Source organism: Python bivittatus, unplaced genomic scaffold (assembly GCF_059951505.1).
Source record: "Python bivittatus isolate LINGU-HERP-01145 unplaced genomic scaffold, Pbiv_v1 ctg000320_np1212, whole genome shotgun sequence".
Classification (NCBI taxonomy): Eukaryota; Metazoa; Chordata; class Lepidosauria; order Squamata; family Pythonidae; genus Python; species Python bivittatus.
Window position 1 is genome coordinate 2,640,326 of NW_028277052.1, and position 25,389 is coordinate 2,665,714.

Genomic DNA, 25,389 nt, shown 5'->3' on the forward strand with positions numbered 1-25,389 from the left:
AGCACGTGTTCTTCTATGCAAAGAACATGAACCCATTTTGAAAAGAACCCAAGGAGATAAGCTCTTGGCTCTTCTTCTTCTTCATGGTGGAAGAATCTGAAAATTCAACACGGGATGAAAAAAGCATTGAATCATGGAATTAAGGGTTGGAGGAGATCTTAGAGATGATCTGGTCCAACCTCTGGCTCTGGACAGGAATCCATTACATCCACGGTTAATACAGTTATGATCTTGGTCAAAACATATCCAGAACTTGAATTTGCAGATGAAGCTGTAGGTAGGAGAAGCTCAGAAGACCCTAACTGTGTGTTCCTTTAGAGAGTAAATGCTTTTTTAAAAAATTCCACATAAGGGCCACGCCTCCTCCTTCCAAATAGTATCTTATCCATTCCAATTAAAAAAAACTTCAAAGATTCAGCTAAAAGTACTCCTGTAAAAGTTACACTGACAGAGATACCGGTTCATGCAGCCACAAATAAGTAGAAATGAAGGAAATCAAGCAGTGGTTTTACTACACCAGGGACTGGCTACCTGTGACCTAAAATATAAAATTACAACTGGGGGATAATGACCTCTGCTGGCTAATAAAATATATCCTTCTGCCACCAAGCCCTTACCAAGCATCTTCGTTTCCCTGTTCAGACACAGTCTGTGCAATGGGTACTTTCAGCAATCACTCCGAATCTTCTGTCTGTTATCTTAGAAACTGAAATACACAGTCTGGTTGTAAGAATTTAAGAGTTGCCTTGTGAGACCAGGCAATATTCTGCTCCAAACCAATATCTGGTGAGGTGTTTGTGGGTGCGCATCAGCGGGTTGCTCTCGAGATATACTGACTTGGCACAGAGGAGACTCACTTAGGTATCACGAGGCACCAAGAGTCCCCATCAGTAGGAAGCCAGGAAACAGGTGAGCCTCAACCATAATCTTATCTTTATTTTCTATGTTTTATTGATTATATTGTTATCTCTTTCTTTGTTGTGAGTCACCCACCGTTGTTGAGAGTTGGGGGGCATAGACGTTTAATAAAGTATTATCATTATCCTTCAAACCTTTCATTTCTTAATTGTTGGAAGACTTACAGAAGTTTCCCTGGGCTGTGATGGATTACAAGCTCTGCCTTCCCCACCTGGGGTCTCCATGTTGGTCCTCAGACACCTGGACGAGCAAGGATGCAGCGCTGCCCTAGCAAGCAGAGGTACATTTTCAGTCTTAAAGACTTTGAGTTGTCCATGCCACCTGCAACAAATAAAAAGCAGGCGTGTGAAGTGCAGATGTTGCAGGAGAACCGTGTTAGTCTATGGTGGCAGAACCTCAGGAAGACTCTGGTGGCATCATTTTTTCAGAGTAACCAGTTTGGTTAAAAGGCAGAAGCTTCGTGAACTGCAGCTCACGAAGACCCCTGTGAAGCTGATCCCTTTAATAACATAGGTTAGTCTGAGAAGGTGAGGTTACCACAGTGTTTCTCAACCTTGGCCACTTGAAGATGTGTGGACTTCAACTCCCAGAATTCTCCAGCCAGCACAGCTGGCTGGGGAATTCTGGGAGTTGAAGTCCACACATCTTCAAGTGGCCAAGGTTGAGAAACACTGTGTTACCAGATTCTTATATTTACAGATCCTTATGTTTACCAGATCCTTATATTTACATACACAGGATCTGTGCTACTAGATCCTTATATTTACGGCCAGATTGTACATTGACAAAAACTCGTTCTTCCTTTGAGAATATGGGAGGCCCCTGAAAAATTGCCCCTAAATTTCAAATCTTATCTAGCACCGCTGTTTTACAGGAGATCTTTAAGGCAGCATCACTTCCCTAACTTGTGTCCTTTATCTGTTGCATACAGGACTCCTTTTCCATCTTTGAAGTTATATTCCACCATCATGAAAAAAATTAGAATTGCATCTGTAAAAGTTAGCTTATGCCTTATTCAACAGCTTATCTCTGGCCCTTTGCTGTTTCTATGCAGGGCTGTTTCTATGCAGGGAGCCTCCCTTAAGGGCTGCTTTCTACAGAAAAGAAAAAATATATAAATTAAAAGCCTAAATAATAACCCTGACATATTGCAGGCTATTCTCCACGCTGATATGAAAGCCCTAAATTTAACAGTTTAATAATTCATAATTACACTTTAATTGGAGGCGTCAAATGCTGATGCTTCCTGAGCTAAAATGCTCCCTATCAGGGGAATAAAAATAAATAGGAAGGACTAACTTGCCCAGCAACACACGTGCATTTGTCATCCTTAAGTTTCCTAATACTGTACCCACGTTTTCCCCCAATTATTCATAGGAGCCGTTTTGAAAAGCTTCCCACTGGAAGACCTGCACAGAAATCCACTCGGTCAACACCGAAAAATGAAATATAACAAAAGCATGACATTCTGCAACGGGGGAAAAAAGCAGAAACATCTGCCGCACCAAATCCGGTTACACAACATCGCCAGTCCCAAACTATCCACCTCCCCCAAAAGAGCACCCCCACCCAACACCTTCGTTTCACCTTTACATCCACTGCCCAACGAAACAACTTTTTGAGGATCTGCGTTTAAGTTTCTGCATTTGCAATATTGCACCATCCGTTCCCTGCTGGGGCCCCCGAACTTTTGCAATTTTGCAAAAGCAGCCCCCCTTCTCCCAAAAGCGGCTTGCCCCCGCAGGGGAAGAGCCGGGGCACGCGGGTGCCAGGCTTGGGGGCCCGGCCCGGGCACCCGGCGCTGGCCCGCCGGGCGGAGGCGCTTCCCCGGACCCACCTTCGGGGACTCCCCGCCGGCGGCCAAGCGACGTCCGGCCCGCAGGGGCTGCGTCGCCTCCCGGGAGCGGCCCGCCATCCCAGCGCGTTCCCGTTGCCTTGGAGACGGGCGCCGCGGCCCCCCCTGGCGGCCCGGGGAGGCTGAACCGCAACCCCCTCCTCCCCGCCGCCGGCCGGCTAGGTGGCTGGGGATGATGGGGCTGGTGGCCCCAGGGTGGGCTCGTTCCGGAAAGCCCCCCGAGTTCAGACTGCCCCCCCCGCCCCCCCGCCCCGCTCTGACGCTCAGCCGGCAGGCAGGCTGCCTGGGCGCGCATCACCGCGAGGATGACTGCGCGGCGCCGATCGGGGACGGGCTGTGCGCGCGCCCCCGTCCGGCGCGCCCGAAGCTGCAGGGCGCGAGCGGGTTGGCGATGCCCGCTCCGGAGCCGCCCCTCCGGCTTGCCCGGGTTTGCGTGCCCAGAAGGCTCAGCCCCTTGTCTGTGGTTGCACACACACACACACACACACACACACCCACAGCGGGCGGGAGGGAGCCTTTTGCCCCCCAGCGCGGCCAGCGGGGCAGACCGCGCGGCCGTCCCCCCTCGCAGGCGCAAAGAAGCGGGGCTGTCTCCGCCTGAGCGCGGGCCGGGGCCGGGGCCGTTCCTCGGGCAGCCCCCGACCCGAAGCGCTGCTCGGCATCTGCCAGGCCGCGAAGCAGCGGAGGGAGAGGGTCGCGGAGGCGTCGCGGGGAGAGCGGGAGGGGAGGGAGGGGAGGTCAGCGGCGGGGCCGGCGCGCCAGGCCCTCTCGACGGGGCAAGCTGCTGACCCGCGTCCGCAAGGCCGGGCGGAGCCTGGCGGTCGGCCTGGCCGGTGCCCACGGCGCCCTTCTGAGCCCTCACATCGGGTCCTAAGACAGGCAGAGAGAGGAGCGGAGGGGTGGACCCGACGGCCGACCCCCCCCCCGATGGCGAGGTTCAAATGAACAGCGCAGGGCGGAGGGCGTTCCCCCCCCCGCCCCACAATGAAACCAGCGCAGCCTCCAGGGTTAACTATAAAAATATTTATTCCTCTGTAATAAAAAGTGCAGCTCCCGCACCAGGAGCCAGGAAATTATTAACTACTTCCAATAATTCTATAAACACTGAGAGGAGGAGGAGGAACACGTACCTTGCAAGACACAGACATACTTTCCAGAAAATGTTCCTCTTAGCATGACTTCTAATGTTATTCCACTATTCATTATACAAATATTGAGGATTAGAAGGAGGGGATATACAGATTTCACTACTTTCCAGCTTCGCAGCGGCTGAAAATGATCCAGGAACCCATTTCCTTCATATAATGTTTAACAGAGTAACTGCTCCGTGTTATTACGTTTTGCCGGTGGAAACTGTCCAGAGCTCCTCCGACGTATTTGCAAGAGAAAACAGCTTGTGCTGAGATCCAGAATTGTTTGTTAGGAAAAGCATGTGTGAAAGTAAACACGAGCAAGAACAACGGGGCCACATCAAATGAAAGTTAACATCCCTTCTGATGTCCTAGAAAAACATTTCACCCACATACATTCACCACGGAGCTCAGAGGGCCATTCAAGCTGAAGTACTTTTGAGCAATTCATAACACGCCAGTACGGCTGGCTAAAGATTAACCCTAACCTTGAAGGATAATTATTGCATGGTTACCTTTCCTAAGCTGACGTTAACTACGGATTGGCCTGCTTGCATTAACATAGAATTCGTATGGTTTACAGGGCCTAATTCTCTGGAAAGGGACCTATTTGTGCTGTTTCTGCAACCCCGTTGCATAAACTGGCTTGAAAACAATCAGCAACCTTAAAGTGGGATTCAGTGCTGGAAAAAGAGTATTCACTGAATTGCGTGTGATATTCCCACATTTAGTTGCGATGCTCTTCCAAGGAGTTGGTGCTCTATTTTTATGTTCATGCTCCAAAATAACTACATTGAGTAAAAGCGCATTAAACAAACTGGTAGTTTATCTTAAGTTGGGGGAGTTCCTCATACCTCAGCTTCTGCAGCTCTATGTCTTCTCCAGTATTTCATTTGCATTGCACCAAAATGCCCTATCTGGTCACCAAATTATTTTAAAATTAAATGTAACTATCGCCTTGTCACTGGGAATCCCAATATTCAAAATCCTGAGTAAACCTCTTAAAGCCATAAATAGCAATTTAAAAAACAGCCCTTTGCAATATCTTCTAGATTCTTTCTGCTGCCTTGAGGGCTAGCGCTGTGATCATTTTAAAACAATATTCGAGCCTGTCAAGCATTGAGAGATCACATCCCAATTTCTAACCTGTTCTCATTCCAGTTCAATAAATAAACACAGAAAACTTGTCTTCATGACTGATAAAATTCAGTGTAAATAATAAACACACGTTACTGGGGAAAACAATTTCAGAACACATTCAGTGATCATGTTTCTTCTATTTAGTGCCTGCTAAAAATGTTAATACCGCCGATACTTAGAGCAATTTATTTCTGTTTCGTCACAACGCATTTGATTATCTGTTCAATATGTTGTACCTCCAAAGCCAAACATGTAAACTAGACCCCTTTGCAGGCTAAGAGTTCTGTGGGTGACTGCAGATAAAATATGGACCATGGAAAACTTTTCTTGTTCTACCTTCCACAGTAGGTAGACCGATGGATCTCAAATCCCTATTTATTCAACAGGATCCAATGTTGGAGCTGGAAAGCAAATTTCACACCTCCCATTCCTAGTTCCACTAGCTGTAAAAACAAACAAACCTGACAAACCAACTTATTTGTGACAATATTTTGAAGTTAAACAGTAGTGTGTATCCAACAGCAAAGCGATACAGTATGAAGTTATTTTTTTGTGCTGTTTCGCTCTTCTACATTGCAAGTCTTTTTGGCATCTACCATACCTACTAGGCTATACTTCTCCAACTGAATGTCCTCCAAATGTTGGAGAGTTTTAATCCCACAGCTCTAGAGGAGTTGGGGAGTGCTGATGGGTCTATTCTCTGGCTTAGCAAGGGATGGAGAGTGGTCCAGAGGGCTCCCATTTCTTTTTGTAAGCACAATGACCACAGGATTACCCCTTGTGTCTATGTCTCCAGTGGTCACCCTTCTCTGCTGACCTCTCCTTTCACCACTACCATTTGTTTGGCTCTACCACCATTGCCTGATCCACACCAGTTCAGAGAGAGAGAGAGAGTGAATGTACAAGTCAAGTCAAAGATGAGTCTCTGAGCAGTAGTAGCTTCAAGGAGGAGATGGAGTCTCTCCCCAGGCCATTCTGAATAGGACCCTCCCCAGATCCCACATGGCTATTGGATGCTGGGGAGCAGACATTAGTCTCTTCCAAAGAGCAGGAAGGCCCTGGAGGGAATTCTTGGGGTCTCCAGGCAGGCCAACCAGCACCTAACGTGGGCAAACTGGTGCCCTTTGTCTAACCCTTGGCAGCTGGGGCACACGAATGCTGAGCTAATATGTCCTCCTATCGTATTTATAGGATTGCTAGCTGTAGCACTGAAGCCTGGCCATTGATACCTTGATTAGCATCATCAGTTTTCTCCAGGGACATGACTATGCTCTAACTCAACATTTTTTCTTCTTCTCAACCAGGAAACCCATGATGGATCAAGATAAAATGATGCTTGTTCTCCTAAACTTGGTCCTGCTTCCACAATGAGCATGGAGCCCTAGAGGAAGCAGGATGGCTTGGGAGACAACAATACAAAGAGAAAGCAGGACCTTGGACAGCAAACCACAGACAATATTGGCCAGATATTGTCATTCTCTTGTTGACGCAGGAGCCCAGTAGGTCATTCTTTGGCCCTGCCCTTGCAAGATGATGGATGCACTTCATTTCCATAGGCTGAAACTCCTGCACAGGTGAGGTACAAGAGAACTACAGGACAGCTGTCCTCAGAGGTTGAAGAGCAGGCTGTCTTCAGGCCAGAAGGCTGTAGAAGGACTGCCCAAAGTTTGTCCTTCTAGTGGACTAGCCTGCCTTGTTGGGCTCTGAGCCCTGTTTGGGAGAATGTTCGGCCTATGAGCCAGAAAATGAGACAGAGGAGGATGGCAAACAGGCAACAGCGGGGAGGCTGGGTGAGCAGGGCAGTGATGAAGCTCCAGGTTGGAGCGGTGGCAGCTCTGATGATGCCAACCTCTAACGCCAGCCTTTCCTTGTGTCCCAGATGTTACGAGGCCAAGGAGAACCTTGTGGCCTCTGCAATGATGAGACTTCAAAGAATTATATGTCAATTACCTCACCATGTAAAAGAACAGAAGAAAGATGAACAGCTCAGATCTTCCGCCAAAGCCCTCACCCCACATCTTCTCCAAAACATTTCCTTTCCAAAAATGCACGCTGCAAGACAGCAGGAGGGTGCACTGATCATCTTTTACTTGAAAATAAGCTAATTTTAGGATGTGGGGAACCCGCAGTTTTACATCATAATTGCCCTTTTCCTGGATCAATTTAACTGCGCGGAAACCGTGCTGGGAATTCTCTCTCTTTCAAAACCTGCCTCACAGACCATTCCACAATAACCCTGGGCAATCAGGGCCAGGGTTGCTATTTCAGCCTGGTGCTTCCATCAGAGAAAATGGATAATTGTTTTTTCACGAGCTAAGCTGCCAAAGGAATTATCCACTTCTTACACTGACAAAGAAAATTCGTACCCATTTCTTCCACACAGATGGAAGTATGCCCTGAATTTCCAACACACACAAAATTTCACACAGTCTTTCCCAGGGAATAATCCTCTTGCTGCCAATGGGAGTAAATGTCTAAGTTAAGACAGCTCAAAATGTTTTTGTAGTGTGCTTTTTCCCCCAAGGGGGGGGGGGACTCTATTTTCAGAGCAACCCCTCTTGATATAACAAAATCCTGCAATTATTGCTTATGGAAAGCTTTTAAAAATCTTACAAAACATTATGTCCTTTCCAGTTTCAGTTGTGCTTCATCCTCCAGCATGGTCTCCCCACAATCTTGCTTGGTAACATGATACAAGAAGCCATTTTTCCTCTGACACACCACTTCTTACTCTGCCCGAAGTGCTAATTTTCTTGGCACACCCAAGAAAATATCTTGCTCCCATGAGTCCATTCTGACCTGACCCAGATGGCAGTCTTTCTGAGCATTCCCAAGCAAAACAGCCGAGCATCTGCAGTTCTTGACATAATTTTCCTGTAGGATAGCGAGAGAGACTTTGGGTTTTACACCAGAGTCCCGTTCTTGTTGTCATACTTCAGGGTGGCTCGGGGGAAGTTGAGGGTGGCATACTCCGTGGCATTCTGCGACTGGAGATTTTTCACCTCCTCAGCTGAACGTTCCCGGATTTTAGTGAAGACCTGGATGTCCGCGTAGTGCACGCTGCTTTCATCATGCTTCATATTCTTGGGCTTGCTCACGGTGGCGTAGACTGGGAACTCGGACACGTCATCGTACACTGGGGCAGCGTCAAGTCCCTTACACAGAGAAATATCAAATCACTTAGGTTCATGCCAAGCATTTAGGTGGAAGTAGGTGGAAAACCAACTGGCACTCACTGTCTGCTCGTTAACAGGAGCACAAAACACTGGGGAAGACTCTGCCCTCCGGGAAAAGGAAGACGGTTTGCGCTCCATAGGACAGACATTCCAGATTAAATTCTCCAGAATGTCTTGTGAAAACAACAAATCCTGCAGGATCTTAAAAGCCAAATTTGTTGGGACCAGAGATGGCTAGGATGGGAAAGTTTGGGTTGGAATGCACCTGGGGGGACCACCAGGTTTAGGGAGGGTGGCATAAGCTTGAGTGGACTGCATTCCACTTCTTCAAATGCCCCGTGGCCCTTTGTTATTTTCACTCCAGGAAACTGGCATATCTGCTCCTCTCAAAACCGTCCCTTAGGGTTATCCACGCACAAGTGCCCAAGACAGAAAACATCTATGCCCTGGAAGAGCAGCCCTGCACAGGTGTGGCTAAAAAACAGGTCGCTACTTGCAAAAGGGGCGGATGGATGCAGCCACCTCTAACCGGCTATAATCGGTCAGTATCCATGTGGCACTCTGAACGTCTGGATTAAGGCTGCGAGCAATGGTGGAAAGCTGATCTGCCAGAGAGCATTTTTCACCCCAAGGAAACCACTCGCTGATACGGCAGTGAGTCAGCACCCTGCCTTTCAAAACGAGAAACGACTTCTTGCAGTTGGAAGTCTCTCTCTGGGAGCTATGATGTAATCTTAGGGAGGGAGGATAAAATTCGAACACATTTATAACCCCCGTAAAGAAGATTGGAGGCCCTTTCTTTACATTCTGACTTCCTTTCTTTTTCTTTTCTGTTTCTCTCCTTTCTCTATTCTCTTCTCACAACTTCTGCTTCCTTTATTTTCGTTTCCCTTTAAACGTTCTCATCCTGCAAATGTTTTTTCAATTAAAATTAATTATAAAACAAAAAGGAGAAGGGAATTTACCTTATTGATCTCCGGGCTCTGTATACTCCGCTTACTGATTCTTGTACCTGTAGGGGAAAAAGAGCTGATCACGGCAGAAGTAACATAGCTCACGGAGAAGAAATCACACGGAGCCTTCGACCTGAATAGAATGGGAAAACCCCAAGGGAACGTGGCAGGCTTCGTATTGAAGGAAATCAGTTAGTTTCTATTCTCATGAGTTTAGTGAAATCTGGGAAAATAGGAGGGCAGAGTGAAGTTTCCACAGATTACCCGGAGAAGAATATCTTTATTTAAACCCAGAAACATATCTTGCCACCTGGACCCTATGCCCTGAGACCAAGGATCTCGGGGTTCAAAATCCTTGACTGACTGCAAATTATGCAAAATTGTGTTGTTGGTTGTTCTCAGAATACAAGTTTTCAAGTCATATATTAGGCATTCTTTTGTGTGAATGGAGACTCATAGCTGCTCGTTTGTTTCTAAGCGACAAAAAGAGAGAGAGAGAATTGCCCCCTAGCTAAAATTCTCAGGGCGAACGAAGTAAACCCAACGAAAAAAGAAAACCACTTAAAACAACAGCCGATGGCTGTGGAGATTAATGGGGCTGCTGGTGCTGTGGTAATCCTCAGCTGAGTGCCAGGAGCCTTCCCTGTGCCCTTTGCCAATTTTTAACTCGCTTTCCTGAGAAGGCCCCGACCCCTCCCTTTGGCGGGCCGTTTCCCACGAAGCCGCAGGGTGTCCTGGACTACAGGGCCCATGGTAACGTTCAGTCCAGCAGAAGGATCCCAAGAATGTGGGGACGTTCTGCTTTTCTCCACAAACACTCCTGCTGGTCACCAAAGGTGCTCTGCAAGAATCGGTTCCCCCAGGCAGCTCTTATTTCCTCTTCGGAAAACGATGCCTGAGCAGACAGGCTGAACTCGGATGCTCCTTCGCCCCCGAAACGTTGTCCCATCTGTATATGCACCCCCTCCCCGGCCCTGTTTATCTTACTTGATAAGCTATGTGAGTCAGTGGCGAGTGATCGTGACTGGAGAACAGCTCAGCTGTTTACCTGAGAACCAGGATGGTCTGAACGATGGCCCACGTGCCCCACATCTTTTGCTGCCCAAGACAAAGGGCACAAGGACGCTTCCCATTATGGGCTGGGATCTGGGCCATCTTTCAACCGTGCCAGGGTCAAACTCCCCCCTCGTCCCTCGGGGGCTGGAGGTATAGGTTGGGTGGCTCTGTCCTCCAAGATTAGGACATGGAGAGCCCCAAAGGGCCAGCAGGGAACTGTCATGGGTGTTCCACCCCCACCTGCTCCCCAAGACTCCAGATACCCAATAACAGGCCGGGTCCTGATCTTCATTTAAGAAACAGTGCTTCTTGATTGTATTTACCTGATGGTGATTATGTTTTGTGTTTAACTTGAGCTTTTCACGGCGGTTGTACGGTTGTTGTTTTTATTTACATTTTTTAATGGCTCTTGCTGTTGCTTTTAACCGTTGTGAGCTGCCCAGAGCCACGTATGTGAGAAGGGCGGCTGTACAAATGGAATAAATACATAAATCGCAAGACACATCTCCCACAGCAGCTAATTGGAAGCAAGCTTGGAGATTCTGCCTTTTCTTTCTTTTGGTCAGGAATACCTGCACAGTCCTCCCATCAGCTGCGCCCCCAAATCCCTGTCAAGTCTGTCCAACCACCTCAAACATACGGCAATGACAGAGTTATTGCTCTGTTCTCATTTTATGCTGGCCGCCCAGACTCGCTTTGGCGTGTCAATGGGATAAATTAATCAATACATCAATATTGCTTACCGGGCTCTTTTTTTCTCTTGAATAGCGAAGGGCAGTTCCTATCACAAAAGAGAGAAGATGCATGAATGAATTTGAGATGATTCAACTTCTGACAGCTGTTTCATCACTAGTTTGCAAAAATATATATGAAAGCTGGCGAGCTGGCCATGCTGCCAAGTGTTGTCGGTGAGGAAATTCTCCTGCTCATCCTTCCAGTCTTTCCCTTCCCCTTTTGGATTTTCCAGTTTTCTACCCGCCCCCGCCCCCTTACAATATTCAGTCTCCCTACATTCAGCCCTGGGACTTAGCAGCAGCTTGGGTCATAACTGGTGGCTTTCTGGATAGCTGCATGTTGAGTTTCACTTTCAACTCTATAAACTGTTTCGAGTTTCCCAGGAACAGGAAAACAGGATTAGAAGAACAAAAATAGAAGCCAGATCATTTGCATCACAAAGTCAGCAGGACTGAAGACCAAAGGAATGCAATTAGGATCAAGCTATATATGATTAATCCTCAAAAAGCAGAGGAAGATTTGATGCAGGAGCAACAGGCTGGTTCTTTGGCGCAGCGTGTGTAGAAAGAAAAAAGTCAACGATGGTTCAAGGAAGCTCTTGTTTCCTGACTCCTGCCTGCGGGCACCATCTTTTTTTCTTTCCAAAGATGGCTGTCCTCTCCGACAGTGAAACAACCTGGAATGTAAGGACGGCACCAGGCCAAGGAGAAGACCAGCTCTGTGCAGGCGAGAGAGAAACAGTGTCCTCTCGGGGATGAACTCTACTTGGGTGGAACGATCTGAGATTCCAAGAAGTTAAACAGTTCAGGGAATCCTTGCTCTCCTTGGCCAAAAGCCGTCCTTTCTGAGAGATGGACGCTCATTTGAAATGGGATAGCTTTAAATAAAGTGTTTTTTAAAAACGCCTCGCTTGCTCCGCTCTGTCGTTGGCGTTGCTGTTAACCCAGAAGTAGCGACCCACTGCAGCGCTCTTATTTACAGGGCCTTTGACAATCTCCACCCTGTTTCGGATGCTCTGAGCCTCCTTGCCAGAGGGCTACGGGTGTTCAGGCTCTGCCTCCAACCTCCTGGTTGCCTGCCGCCGCCGCCACGCCCTGGCAAAGGAAGAGGGACTGAGGACAAGAAGGTACACACCAGTGGCTTGGCTATTTAAGGTGTTGGAGCCGTGTCGTGTTCAGCTGCTTGCAAAAAGCCACAGAGGGGTCTTGGAGGGGAGGAGGCAGGAGAATGGGGACAGTGTTGCGAAGTCCCCCATCCAAACACCCCTTCTTTCACAAAATGCCAAGGGCAGCTGGGCAGCGAGTCAACGCAGCAGCTCGGTGACCTTCTACGGAAACAAACACCCAGTTCTAGTAACTGTGGCCAGGAGCCCCCCCACCCAGAAGAAGGGCGGGGGATCCAGAAGCAGCTGGCAACAAGCAGGTCACGGCCAGATGCCCAAAAGGGAGAGCAAGAACTCCTGGCTGCTGAGGCCGAGAGAGGGGTCAGCTCTCCTCTAAACCGGGCGAGCTGTTCTCTAGCTTCCTTGGTGGTTGGGAGCTCGGACCCTCCCCCCATTTCTGTCCCTTCCAGGGACATCTCCACCCTGCCTGGCTGGCGTGGAGGGAGGGGGGCCCTGGGCTGGCAGAGAATTCCCCGCAGCCATCTCCATCTCCTGGGAAAGACAAAGAAACGTGTTGCCCTTTAGGAAACAGGAACTGGGGATGGGCAGAGAACGGCAGGGAGGTCCGTGCCAAGGGGGGCAGCAGGGGGCTTTAAATAGCTCAGCCTTAAATACAATCGTTGGCATCTCAAGCCTGTTTGCAAAGAAATACAACGGCCTGGATCAGTTTTCCAGCTTGCTCTTCCCTTTGTGTTGGGTTGGAAGGCAGAGCGAGGCAAGAGACAGACCGCAGGCCCACTCCGGCCCCCATCCCACCACCCCAGTGAGACCAGCTAGAGTTGTGACAGAAAGCAGAGAGGGGCTCTGGCTGCTCCTGCTCTGAATGCAACGCACAATGTTCTCTGCCCCTTTGAGGCTTACTGCTGTGCGCAGACGTGCACACCCTTTTGGCACGCTCATCTTACCCGTGGGATGCTGCTCAGCTAGACCAGGGTTTTCCACAGATTGCAATATCCTTCAGTGGTAAGCACAGAGATGCCACGAACATAAACAAAGGGGCGGGTTTCAATCCCCGGTCGAACCTGCCGTCTTGACTTTTTTGACCCCTCCCATGGATGCTCTTGGGTAATGCTCCAGCTTTAAGCTTTTCCTTTACTGAATTTGCAAAAGAAAATATCATCATCATAGCAATGCGTCATGTCAACAAATGTGAAGCGATGCATGTTGGGGGGCACACGTGTGTTTACACATTTCATTAGAGTCTGCGTGCCGCCCAGAGACTGCTGGAGTGGGCAGCTACAATACATTTAATTAAATAAATAGATGAAATTAATCCATAAATTAACTGGATCCGAGACGGAAGCGGTGTGCATCCATTATCAAAGAGGCAAGTTGCATGTCTGAAATCATTAGGAAGGTAACAGAAAATAGACCTGATGATACGATGGTGCAAACCTACGGTGGGACCTCATTTGGTTATGATCCCTGCACTTTAAGGAGGCTATGGTAGATCTAGACAAGGAGCAGAAACTGGGCAACCAAACTAGTAGGCTGGAAAAAAACTATAGCAGCTGGGGCTCTCTTGTTTAAAATGGAAGAGAGACAACAGAGGCATATAAAATTATGCACCACGTAAAGAACACAGAGAGAGAAGTTCCACTGAAATGAAACGCAGGAAGATTCTGGGCCAAAAGAAGGAAATCCCTTTTTCACTCACTCCGTTCTCCAACCATGGAATTGATATGTGGGAATCATTAAGAAGCAAATAGAAAGCTGCTGCTGGAACCGTGTCCTGATAAACACACCTATGGTGAGAATTCATACAGTGTGATGTGTAAGTTCTGGTCATCACTCCTTAAAAAAAGCATTGTACTGAGCTAGAAAAAGGGAACTCGAATTGTCAGGGGACTGAAGCAACTCCTCGTGGGAAGACCCTGTTGCAACTCTAGGTTGGAATGAAGGAGGAGGAGGAAGATGGGATAGCGTAGAGGATGTAGGGAATGGCCTTGAAGGACAGGGGGAAGAGCCGCTACCAAGGCAACAGTCAGATAAGCGGGGCTTGAGCCCTGGCCAAGGAAATAAGGTGAGAAAACTCTCAGACAAGCCTCTCCCTGGTGTACACAAAGCTGAAGGGAGGGAGGGGGAAGCACATTCAGACTTGCATGATTCTGTCACTAGACCTGTTCCAAAGTACTCCTGACCTATATGGCATTGCTTCCTTAGTCTGGTCTACGTTCTTGGGCTGACAGATAGGAAGAGGAAACAATGCTTGGGGAGGCAAAAAAGCTTTTCTCCCCCTCTCCTAGAACTCAGGGTCATCCGTGGAAACCCAATGAAGGGAGATTCAGGAAATACTTCTGCCCTCAGTGTGTAGAATTCTCGCCCACCCGATGTGGGGATGGCAGCCCATTTGGAAGGGACCAGACCAGTCCACAGAAGATGGGTGATCGAGAGCCACTAATCCTGATGATGGTTAGCTACTTCCTGCTTTCCTTGCGGGAAATGGTGGGAAGGGAATCTCACCCCCGCCCCTCATCATTCCAGGTTGGTGAGCATCCCAGACCTCCAGGAGGCCACTGTGAGACCTAGAAGGCTGGATTAGGGGGCCTTGATCTGACCCCGCAGGACTCTTCCGCTGTTCTCATTTCACAGCAACAGCAGCAAGAAAAACACAGATTCCGCGTCAATACGATTTCAAAACAACCCAGCCCCGTGGTTTAAATTAACAGCGCGACAGCTACAAACATCGTCTATAAATAGCCAGTGCGGCAGTTACGTCGCTGGACTATGACCAGGGAAACCAGGTTTCAGTCCATCCTCAGCTATTGCAGCTCTCTGGGGAAACTGGGCCAGTTGCCCTCCCTCAGCCTCTCTCGCGGGGTTGTTTTTACGAGACAGGCACTGGAGAGGGAGGGCTCTGTGCAAACCACGACTCCAGCAGATGACTATAAAGCCGAAGAGAGAAACGCATCCGTAGAAATATACCTTGGTTCCCTAAAGAAGTCCAGTCTGCTTTAGCAGAGTTTTGTTACGTAATGTGTAAATGTTATAACAAGATGTTTTGCTGACGTTTTTCTTTAAAAAAATTGAAATAAAAATCCCCTGACTTTTCCGATTGGACAGCATGTCATTGCTCTGCAACTGGAACAAGGTGAGGATGAGTGAAGTAAGGCCCGCCGATTTCATTGGGAAATAAATGCCACGTTAGCTTGGTCTACCTCCAATCCAATACAAAGGCAGTCTTCAATCCGCTGTCGCATTAACTGAGACTCCTTTTTAGTTCTGGGACCACTTTTGAATCCGTTAACCTATAATCGATTAATCAAATGCAGACTGCGGGATTCCCTAACCCGCCACCAAAACTGGGGAAGATTCCTGGCAGCGGAGCACGGAAATGGAAAAGACCCATTAGTAAGCTGAATTTATGTTCCAGCCAACACGGATATGTTGTCTAGGGCTCTAGAGATTGGGGAAATGTTGATTTTAATTGTTATTTGCAAGCATGGCTCCCACGCCACCCGCTTTCCCTCCTCAGATGAGGCAGTCTCTTCTTCATTTGCGGTTTGGAAAATTAGCTCGATCCGTCTTGGATGGACAGAGAAGGCAAGGGAAGCCTTCTGCCCATGAGATCTTTCTTGGGTGCTGTTAGAACCCAAGGGGGCCAAGGTCCTGGAAGGCAGGTCTTCTGCAAACTGGCACTCTCGGGACTGGCTGGACTACACTGCCCATCATCACCCAAACCTCAGGGTTATGGAACTTGTGGTCCAATGCACTCACAGTACAGGGGAAGGTTCTGCTGAGATAACCAGCAAGCCCTGGGTTCTTATTTTTTAAATAAATACTTGGACAGAAAACATTCTCCAGAGTTGCATAGATAGGAGTGGAGGGTTTAGCTAGGTCACAATGTTTCTCAACCTTGGCCACTTTAAGGTGTGTGGACTTCAACTCCCAGAATTCCCCAGCCAGCAAGGCTGGCTGGGGAATTCTGGGAGTTGAAGTCCACACACTTTAAAGTGGCCAAGGTTGAGAAACACTGAGCTAGGACTACCGAAAATGTTGTCAACTTCCTGAGGATTCCAGATGACAACAGAGGAAGGGGGGTGCAATGCTCCCCCCCCCCCAGGTTAATTGCTGAATTTAACAGCCCCTCCCCACCAGTACAACACTTCGGAGAATCAGCCCATCTCTCACTCCGGTAGATGATGCTGTTTCTCTGTTCCGGCACCGTCTGGCCACATCCCATTAAAAGCAGGACTGCTTTTAAATTAAGCTAAAGGCATTTTTCTGCAGGCAAACGGGGCTCCCCTCGGCTGTTCCCAGAGAGAGTCAGCTGGGAGTCCCCAGTTCGAGTCTCCTTCCCGGGCAGCGGCGGGAGTGCGGGCGGGAGTGTGTCTGCCAGTGTGCCTGCGTGCACGCCAGTGAGAAGCGCCAACTGACCCGAGTGCCACTCCCCAGAAACCTGTTCCCTTAACCTCTCACCCATCAGCTCTTGGAGACACTGAAACACCCGTCGCCCAAGCCTGCAGGACGACTTGCGGGGGTGGCCCAGGAGCAGAACCCCGCCAATACGTTGGCAGCCCCTCCACCCGGCGGAGGGGCAGGCGCCCCCCTCCGCTCCGCTCCGCTCCGCTCCCCGGGCTCCGCCGCTGCATTCGGACAGTGCCGAACCCGGAGTTACCCCGCCCCCGACCCAGGGCGTTCGCCAGCCGCCCGCGTTGACGCCCCAGATCCAACCCCAAAGCGCACAGCCCGGAGCCCCCAAACAAGCCAAGGGTCGCCGTGGTGCGGGCGGGACGAGGAGGGGCGGCTCTGGAAACAGAGTTGCCGCCTCCGGGCGAGGCACTCTGTGCATGACCAGAGTCTACCCCGTTTCCAGGGCGGGGCTGTGGCGCAGGGGGGGCGGGGTGCCCCTCCGCGCCTCCAGTGCAGGGCCGGCCCGGGAGCCCCCTCCTCCCGAGGCAGTCTACCGTCCCGCCCACCCCGCCGGGAGCCGCCGCGCCCCCTCCGCCGGTCCGGACTCACCCGCCGGCGCAGCAGCCGCAGCGGTTCCCCATCTCGCCCGCCGGCGCCCTCCGCGGCTTGGCCGGACCGAGCGCTTCCTGGTCCCGGCTCGGCCCCGAGGATCGCAACCGAGCGAGGGCGAGGGAGGGCCGGGCGGAGGTGTCAGGTTTCCTCGCGAGGAGCCGCCGAGCCCCGGCCGCCCTCTGCTGGCGCTCCCGGGGCTGGCGGGCGCCGGTTCCCACGGTCCGGGCTCCGCGCGAGCGCGCGGCGGCGTTGGTCCGGCCTGGCCCCGCGGGCTGCGCGTTCGCGCGATCCGGCTGCTTGCGCGCCTCGAAGCGGGCCACCCTCGGCGACGACCCCAACCTGCTCCCCCTGGACGCGCGGGGCTTTCATTCCCATCATCCGCAACCTTTCGGCCGCTGGGCGGGGAGGCCTTGTCGGTCCGGAAAGTGCCAGCTGGGAGGGCTGATTTGGGGACTGGCGACGCGGGGCTGTCCCGGCCATGGCCAGGATGGGTGAGAAACGTGGCACCGGGGTGTCCACAGGATGGGTTAGAAAAGGCGTGCTGGTGGGCACAACGCTGCCATCGAAGTTCCAGCTGTGACTGCCATTTTGACTTTTTTGACCACGTACAGACACCCCTGCTGATGACACGCTCCCAAGGAAGAAGCCATACCCAAAAGTTTGGACGGGCAAACTTTTATTCCCCAATACAAAGAGGTCCTTTAAGTGGGGCCAGAGTTTTGGGGTCAGTTCACATGCTTGACTTGTGGCCTGGATGAATCTTAAAGTGAGAAAGGGCTCTTGAGGCCACCTAGCCCAACCCCTGCACAGTGCACACCAGGGCTAAAGCAAAGTGTGGCTTAGCAGGTGAGGTTACCTGACAAGTGTCTTCTCCACAGCTGAGTGGCTCCCCTTGCTGGGAATTTCCCCATCAGAATCGCCTTCCTGCAACCGAGCCCCTTCCATGACCGCAAGAAGGGGAGCAGCAACCCCATTTCGGGTCCATGAAGATCCCTATCCTCTCCTACCCATCTATCCCCCCCAGTCACTTTCTCAAGGCCAACGTGCCCAATTCCTCCAAGCTCTCTTCCTCGTCTTTTGTTTTTAATCCCCTGATCATGAGGGAAAGGAAAAAAGTAGGGCGGTCAGCAATCAAGTTTGTGCTTTGCAGAGGGAGAGCAAACCCAGCTGGATTGCGGCTCGCTGCACTGTGTGCAGCTGTTAAGGGGGGGGGCTGTTCCAAGAAAACTAACAGGTGGCCCCTTCCACTTGAGCCCGAACCTAGACCTAGACAGTTTGGAAAGGACGCCCAGAAAGCAGGCGCTCAGCCTGTCCTTCATCACAGCGCCATAATTTGGCTCTTGACGAGGCGGCAGGAGATGGAGGATGTGGAAGGAGACAGAGCACCTGCCAGGTTTTTTTTTAAAGAGGATAATCCTTTGCTAACAGGAAGAAAGAGGATTCTGGCAGCTGCCAGGTGAACAAAGGATGGCAGAAGCCTCAGAGGAGACATGCATAAATGCTTCCATCAAATGGAAGATCTTAAGCTGCAACAGGAGACGTGGCTGCTTCTCCTGGCACAAACCGACACAGACCTTCCTGCTCTGACTGGCACCACAGAACCACCATGCAAGCCGCACAGGAATGGGACATCGGCTCCCGACACCCCTTTCACAAGCCATGAATGTAGGCCCAGAAGTGGCCTTGGCTGCCGGGCATCTCCGTGTGTTTTGGACAGCTGGGCCCAGACTCGAAAACGCAAACCAACACCGGGTTTTGCAAGCCCGCTCCTCTCGGGCCCACTCTGGACCTGCGTGGCTGCAGTCGCCTTTCAGCTTGACTGCAGAAAGAGAAAGGCGCTCCCAACAGCCTGTCCCTCCCTGCCAAGCCAGTCTTGGCTGCCTGTTCACATTCCCTTTTCGTAACACATCTGTGGGCACAAAAGGGGCCTGGGCTTAAGAGTGCCTTTGGGCGCCTTTTCTGCTTTCCTGACAAAATCCAGCCTGTGTGGGCATTCAGAGGTAAGTCCTGAGCTTGGGGGTGGGGGGCAGGAAAAGGTCCAGGTGGGAGAAGAGAGGTCAGCAATCATGCTGGAGAGGGGGCCATGTCCAGCCAGGGAAGTTCATAAGGATTTCCGGGGTCAAGAAAGTTTTGGGAGTTCAGGGGTAGCAAAGTCCAACTTCCGCAACAGGTGAATAGATCAACTAGCAGTGCAAATCTGTGGCACTATCCTAAATGCCGTTATTATGAATAACATGTTGAATTTTAACTGGGAGACCAGGGTTTAAATCTTCACTTGGCCCACATAATTCACTGCCTGGCAATCCAATCGCCATGTTTCCCCAAATTCTCCCTGCCAAGGTTTTGTGAGGGCCAATGTGGGACGGGGAGCCTGCGGGCATATTGCTCTTGGAATAAAATGGGATGAGGGTGATCCTAGTAATTTATAAACTTATGGAAACAACTTGAGGGTCTTCCAGCTTTCAACCTGCCAGCCATTCAGATCTCCAGGAAAAGTTCTTCTGAAGATGCTCCCACAATCAGAGGCCCACTTGAACTCCAGTAGGGGTTGTGCTTAACCCCCTATCCAGAAAGTCCAAAAAACAGACAAGCTTGCTTTAAAAACGTGTTTAAAAAACACAAAAATAATTAGAATGCAGCGCTGCGGACATGTTTCACACAGCCTAAGTTGTTATTTCATGAGCCTTCCAAATGATGTGGGTCAGTGGATGCAACCCACATGTGCTTTCTTTTCAGTTGTGGTTTTATGGCTGGGTGTTTCTCACAGCACTAAAACACAAACATCTGTGAGTTGGATGGGCCTTCCAGTGCTAAAGAATGCTTTCACCCCATTGGAGCTGGGAAAGAAAAGGTTGGAAACCCTGCAGAAATACTGTGGTGGCTCTTGAATTCCCTTGAGCATCGGCACCAAGCCATTCAAACATTTGGGTCTGTGGTCGCAGTTGGCTCAACACAGAGAAAAACCCAGATCACAGTTGAGGATACCGAGGCACAGTGTCGGCAAGCCCAAGGCACTTGAGCTCACAAGAACACAATTTCCACAATTACTTTCTTAAAACTTCTCTATGAACCCAGAGACTGACTGTGTTCACCTGAAACTGGGAGCTGCGAACTGGCTAGCCACATTTTAACCTGGTGGGCTGTCCAAATCTAATTTGTACGGCTTATGATTCAGCGGATTCGATAACCATAATCAAGTTGCGTAAATGCAGTTACTCCAACTTTACTATTAAAAGAGGCAGAAAAAAATTGCTCAGTGCCAGTAATCATACAAAGGGAAAGGCTTGGATGAAAAGTTTGGACAACTAGCTTATGGTTAGGTTGATGTGGGTTTTTTGCGTTTAACTGTTTGCATTTAATTACTTTCTTTCCTGTCCCAAGATACGATTCATCAATAGTTCTGAAAACAGGTTCCTCGCTTTAATTTTTTTTTTTAATTTTAAAGTCTCATTTCATCATCAACAGATGAGTAAAAGCAGTCAGGAACAAAAGAAAGGGCAGTAAATAGATTTATAGTATTCTGAAATAATAATGGTTGATCACTTTGAAAATAGTAGGAATTATGATGGGTTGTCAAACTAAGCCGACCTCAAAAGGGCAGCTAGCTCTGGTGAAGAAAACAGGATTGAACCATTGGTGACTGTCCAATGCCAGCCATATTTTGAGCGCTGCCTTCCCCAACCTATTGATCTTCCAAATGGGTTGGACCACAGCTCCCATCAGCCTACCAGGCTGGCTGAAAAATGGTAGGAATTATAGCATTTTAATTTAAAATGAAAAAAAGAATTGGGTTTACCCATATCACAGGCTTCAAACTGGTGCAATAGCCTTTACTGTCTTCAGTTATATCTTGATGAAAGAAGGTTAGGAGATATCTGAAAAGATCATCCGTGGCATTCCAATAAGCTGCAGTTCTGAGGGTCCTGTGGGAGAAGGCTTCTTGAAATAAAAACCCTATATGTCTGGGGAAGAGAAGATGAGGCCAATTAGATTAACCAGACATGGCCTTTGGTGGTCATGAAAGACCCTTTTCAGATTCACCTATTCACTCTGGCCAAATTGTGCCATACTAGAAGGATGTTTTAGGGATCCGATGTCTCCCCTGAACTTTCTCCTTTCCTTTCAGGTGGTTCTTGGCATGTTACTTTCACCTCATTGACTTTGGCCCTCACTTCCTTCCCTGTCCGCCGGACTTCAATGCTCAGGATGCCATCATGGGTCACAGTGGCTTTGACCAACAAGGGATCGGCATCCGAGGGGAGGATGTAGGTCCGGGTGAATTCGCGGGAGATGAATCCATGTCGGTCAACCTTCTGAGGATGCTGTGCCGTCACCTCCAGGAGGTTGTCCACAGTGCGGACAGCAATTTCGTCGGGGGTGAAATGGCAGACATCAAGGAACACCTGGAATTTGTGTTCATTGAGGGTGACCTCTGAAATCCCTCGTTCCAACTGTTTGTTAATCCGAGGCCTGATATAGTAACCATGGTACAAGGTTGGAGCCAGAATATCTGTAGGGGAAATGCCTATAAGAAACAAGGGTCATGGCTTAGCATATATTATGGTTTATTCTATAAACCATGGTTGAAGAAGCAATGGCTTAGCATGACAGGTGAATCAGGTCACAAAGTCATGGCAAAACCAATTTTTTGTAGAACTTCAGAAAGTCCTAAACAATCTGATTTCAGCCTGATAGGAATGGCGTCACATTGAAAAGGTTAGGCTTAATGTCAAACTTTACATTACCCTTTGCACATTTCTTATATTCCTTCTTAGAACGAAGCAAAAGCAACCCCAGAAGTCAGCAGATCTGATTATATTTTCATCCTCTACATTAGCCCATTTCTCTACCTTTCATCCTATGGCTGAAAAAGCAGTGATGCGGGGGGGCGGGGGACAACTTTGAGCAGAAAAAGGATCCCATGAGAAAATCAAAGGATTTTAATTTCTGCAGGTGGGAAGCAGCAGTATGAAACCAAGCCCCGTGCTCTTGACTTGCTCCTTCAAGCCCACCATTGCCTCCGTGGCTAATCAAGATATTTTGCAGAACGCTGGTCCTTGTTTTCAAAACCTGCAAAGCCTGTTTCCCCAGAAGCGCTGGAAGAGGGGAGCAAAGAAACTGATCCCGTGCCATTTGCAACCACCTGAAAAGCCACCATCTTCTTCAATAGCTCCAGTGGAGCTGCTGGTAGAGAAGGTTTTCTTCGTTCGAGGAGAAACTATAGCTCAGTTGCAGACCACCTGTTTGCAAAAGGTTCTCAGTCGGTGCCCAGCATCTCCCACTAGAGATGCAGCTTGGCAGAGCCGAGAAAGATGCCCACCTGCTGCCAAGAGGAGAAGGACCTACACTGCGAATAAAGCAGCCATCTATTCCATGCGTTGCCACCTCTTGGCTTTGGGGGTCTCTGTGGGGGAGGAGGAACCATCTCTCTCCCCCCTGTAGAGCCCCAAGATCTTCAGCCTTCTGTCTTCTGCCCAGCTCTTCTCCCCTTGCCAGCCTCCCCAAAGCATGGCTCCCTCCTGGTTAGGCTTCCAAGATCAGGCGGCCGTGGGACGGTCAGTGGGGTCACAAAGAGCCCACCCTCCTTGGGCAAGACAGTTGTGGTTGTTCAACCGGTTCACGCCAAGAGCCCCACCCACTCCAGGCTGCTGGTTGGGGCTCAAAGGGGGCAGCATAGCTGACTGCTGCCTCCCACATTCCTTCCAGGGGCGTCTCAGCCGGGCCTCTCTCGCGTGCCAGCTTGGCTTGCCAGCGCTTAAGTGGGCTTCCCAGTGTCTCTGGCCAGCAGCATTTCCCTAAAGCCCCGTCTTGCCAGCGCATTCCACAAGCTCTGCTAGTGCCATGGAGGGGGGAGGACTGGCGGGAGGGGAGGGGAGGGCTGGGCAGAAACACCTCCTTGTCTGCAGCCAGACAGCAATTATTATTAGCTTCTCGCAAAGGAGAAGTAAAACCCGTGGACCCTCGTGGTCAAATTTTCATCATCCTGAGGCTTATTCTCAGACGAGTTATTTTAGTTTGTCTTTTAGTTACCTCGTTCCTCTTCATATTGCATTTTTACTGTATTGTGAGCTGTCGCAAGTTGTTCAGAGTTGGGTGGCGCCTAAGTCAAGTAATAAGAAAAAAGGCGATACTCCTGATTAAAGAATGTGGCCACAAAATCCTAAGTGGCAGCAAAACCAACCGCAGGAAGGCAGGCCGGCAAGCAACCTGGCTGCCGTGAGGAATTCAACAGGGAACGAGCAGGCAGTGAGTTCTCCTTCATGTACAAGCAGAGGCTAGACGGGGGGGGGGGCAGCCAGGGAGGCTAAGTTTCCCCCATCCTATGATCCTATGAAACACAACCAGCAGCACGATGAAAATGCTTGTACCACAGACTCTACAGCAAAGTGGGAGGATCTACGTATGTCCAAACATCTACAGACTGAGTTCCTCAGGGGCAACTGGCACACCTCGCAAGGCTGGGACCCCCAGAATGAGGTGTCCCCTCTCCCTTGCCCCTCTCCCCCCCCTCCCCGGGCATTGACAATGGGTAGGATGCTGAGCGGGGCTTCCTCCAACCAACGGTGCTCAGGAAGACAGTCCTTCTCCAACACAGGGCTCCCCCACGTCTCCATCAGGGCCACTGCTGGTCCAAATCTGGTCTCCATCTTTCCGTTGACACAACCCACATAGCAAAGGCCTGATAAGAATAGGGCTCCAGCCATACAAGGCTCATGAAGCATCTTTTTAGCATACTGGATTGTGGGGGGCAATTGTATTCCAGATTAACTATTTCAGAAAGGTCTCTCAGTCACAGAGCTGGAAACGTCTGCCAACCGTTGGAACGATAAGAAACTGGCAGCCCGGAAGGGAAAGCGGGGCAGCCCCCTCCCCCTTACCTTCTCCAAAGTTCTGGTCGTAAATCTTGCTGGGGTTGGCAAACTCGTATTCTGCGCTCATGGGGTAGGCGTGTGGGATGCTGTGCTGCTGAGCCATGGCTGTCTTGAAACGCCTGCTCCCTGGGAAGCCTGCGGCCAGCCTGGACGTCAGGATCAGGCAAATTCCGCCGGGAGGAGGAAGCGATAAAAGATGGACCGAAATAGACAGGCGGGGCCTGGAATGCTGAGCCCCCAGGGAGGACCAGGAGGCTCCTGGCTCTGCTCCCCACAAGAGACATCCTTTTGCTACTGGAAGGCGGTGGGAGACGCCCCTGACAATGTGTGTCAGGTGCCTGCAAACCTCTTGGACCAGCAACGTCTTGGGGGAACAGGGCACTCTAACGGGGCGCCTGGATTTCAAATCTGACAGCAGCTGCTCCCAGAGGAGACGACGCTGCCCCGCTGGTCTCATTACGGCTGCGTTTGCTGTCCCTGTCCAGGTTGCCATGGCAAAGGGGCTGCTTCATTAGGAAACTCGCACCCTGCAGAAGTGTGCAAAGCCCCGTGTATCTTTAACGCACAACTTGAGGTGAGGGACAGCCAATCCTTCAGGCTGGGCTGCCTCCCTCTTCGGCGTCTTGCAGCGCTTCCCAAATGCGCTGGACCTGACCTCCAAGACATGTGCAACGGTTGGTTTCCCGTGGCCACAAATAAGTCCTTGATGGACAGCCATCTGTAACCGTGCAGAGAGACGGATTGGGTTTGCACATCATCTGAAGCCATGGCTCCCTTCACCACAATTAGTTGAATAAATCACAAAATGTGGAAGGAAAAACCAACCCAACCCATTATGGCTTTGTGCAAATTCACAACCGCTGGCCTCGCAGGGGAATTCTGCTTTCGCAGAGCGGCCTGGCCAAGGCCTCTTCGCCTCAGACAAACATGCCGGCCGTCTGCGCACAGGCTGGTGACGCAGAACGCAGAAGAGCTAAAGGAGAGTGAAGGAAAGAGAACAGGAGGCAGAAAGAGGTCCCAAACTGGGCAGGCAAAGTTACTGTCCGCGTGCCTGTGTGCGTAGATAGTACCGTACACATTATAAACCACTGAATGTGGTATATAGTATATACGGTTAATTCTATACTAATTACAAATTAATCATGTCTATAAATATATAGAACATATTTAATATGAATTTTTACACCGTGTGTACTTTTAAAGATATTGACATTCAGAAACCAGAGACTTCCTGCACATCCTCTGGGGCAACAGATGCCTCCTTGTTTACACTGAGTGAAACCGGAGATTGGAGCCTGTCTGTCTACCTTGCCGGCTGAAGCCGCTGCAGAGCGCTCTTGCCCCACTTCCTCTGCCCCACAGCTCAGAAGCTCTGCTGGCTTCAGCAGCATCTGGCCCGGGCTGTCACAGGATGGCCCCAGAGACAG

General features: G+C 50.1%; 2 protein-coding genes and 1 long non-coding RNA gene across 9 annotated transcripts in view; all 3 read right to left on the reverse strand.

Moving 5' to 3' along the window:
* DIXDC1 (DIX domain containing 1) overlaps positions 1-2,969 on the reverse strand; it is a 43,269-nt gene extending 40,300 nt beyond the window's left edge. For 3 of the 7 annotated variants that reach the window (XM_088138938.1, XM_088138941.1, XM_088138942.1), the window contains exons 1-2: positions 2,756-2,969; positions 1,083-1,239 (exon numbers count right to left, since the gene is read on the reverse strand). In XM_088138938.1, coding sequence (XP_087995064.1) covers positions 1,083-1,142 — 60 coding nt within the window. In that variant the 5' untranslated portion in view covers positions 1,143-1,239; positions 2,756-2,969. Of the gene's footprint in view, positions 1-1,082; positions 1,417-2,755 lie in introns of those variants that run through there. The other 4 variants (XM_088138939.1, XM_088138940.1, XM_088138937.1 and 1 more) reach the window with 4 other exon arrangements.
* Positions 2,970-7,109: 4,140 nt separating this feature from the next.
* LOC103052420 (uncharacterized protein C11orf52 homolog) lies at positions 7,110-20,160 on the reverse strand. The gene is made up of 4 exons (XR_015795825.1): positions 17,088-20,160; positions 10,972-11,009; positions 9,185-9,231; positions 7,110-8,198 (listed from the first exon to the last, which is right to left on the reverse strand). It is a non-coding gene; the product is annotated as an uncharacterized protein C11orf52 homolog (long non-coding RNA).
* Positions 20,161-20,488: 328 nt separating this feature from the next.
* Positions 20,489-24,144, reverse strand: HSPB2 (heat shock protein family B (small) member 2). The gene is made up of 2 exons (XM_007422607.3): positions 23,969-24,144; positions 20,489-21,615 (listed from the first exon to the last, which is right to left on the reverse strand). Exons 1-2 carry the CDS (start codon positions 24,063-24,065, stop codon positions 21,173-21,175), a joined length of 540 nt encoding a protein of 179 aa, XP_007422669.1. The 5' UTR covers positions 24,066-24,144; the 3' UTR covers positions 20,489-21,172.
* Positions 24,145-25,389: the final 1,245 nt, after the last annotated feature.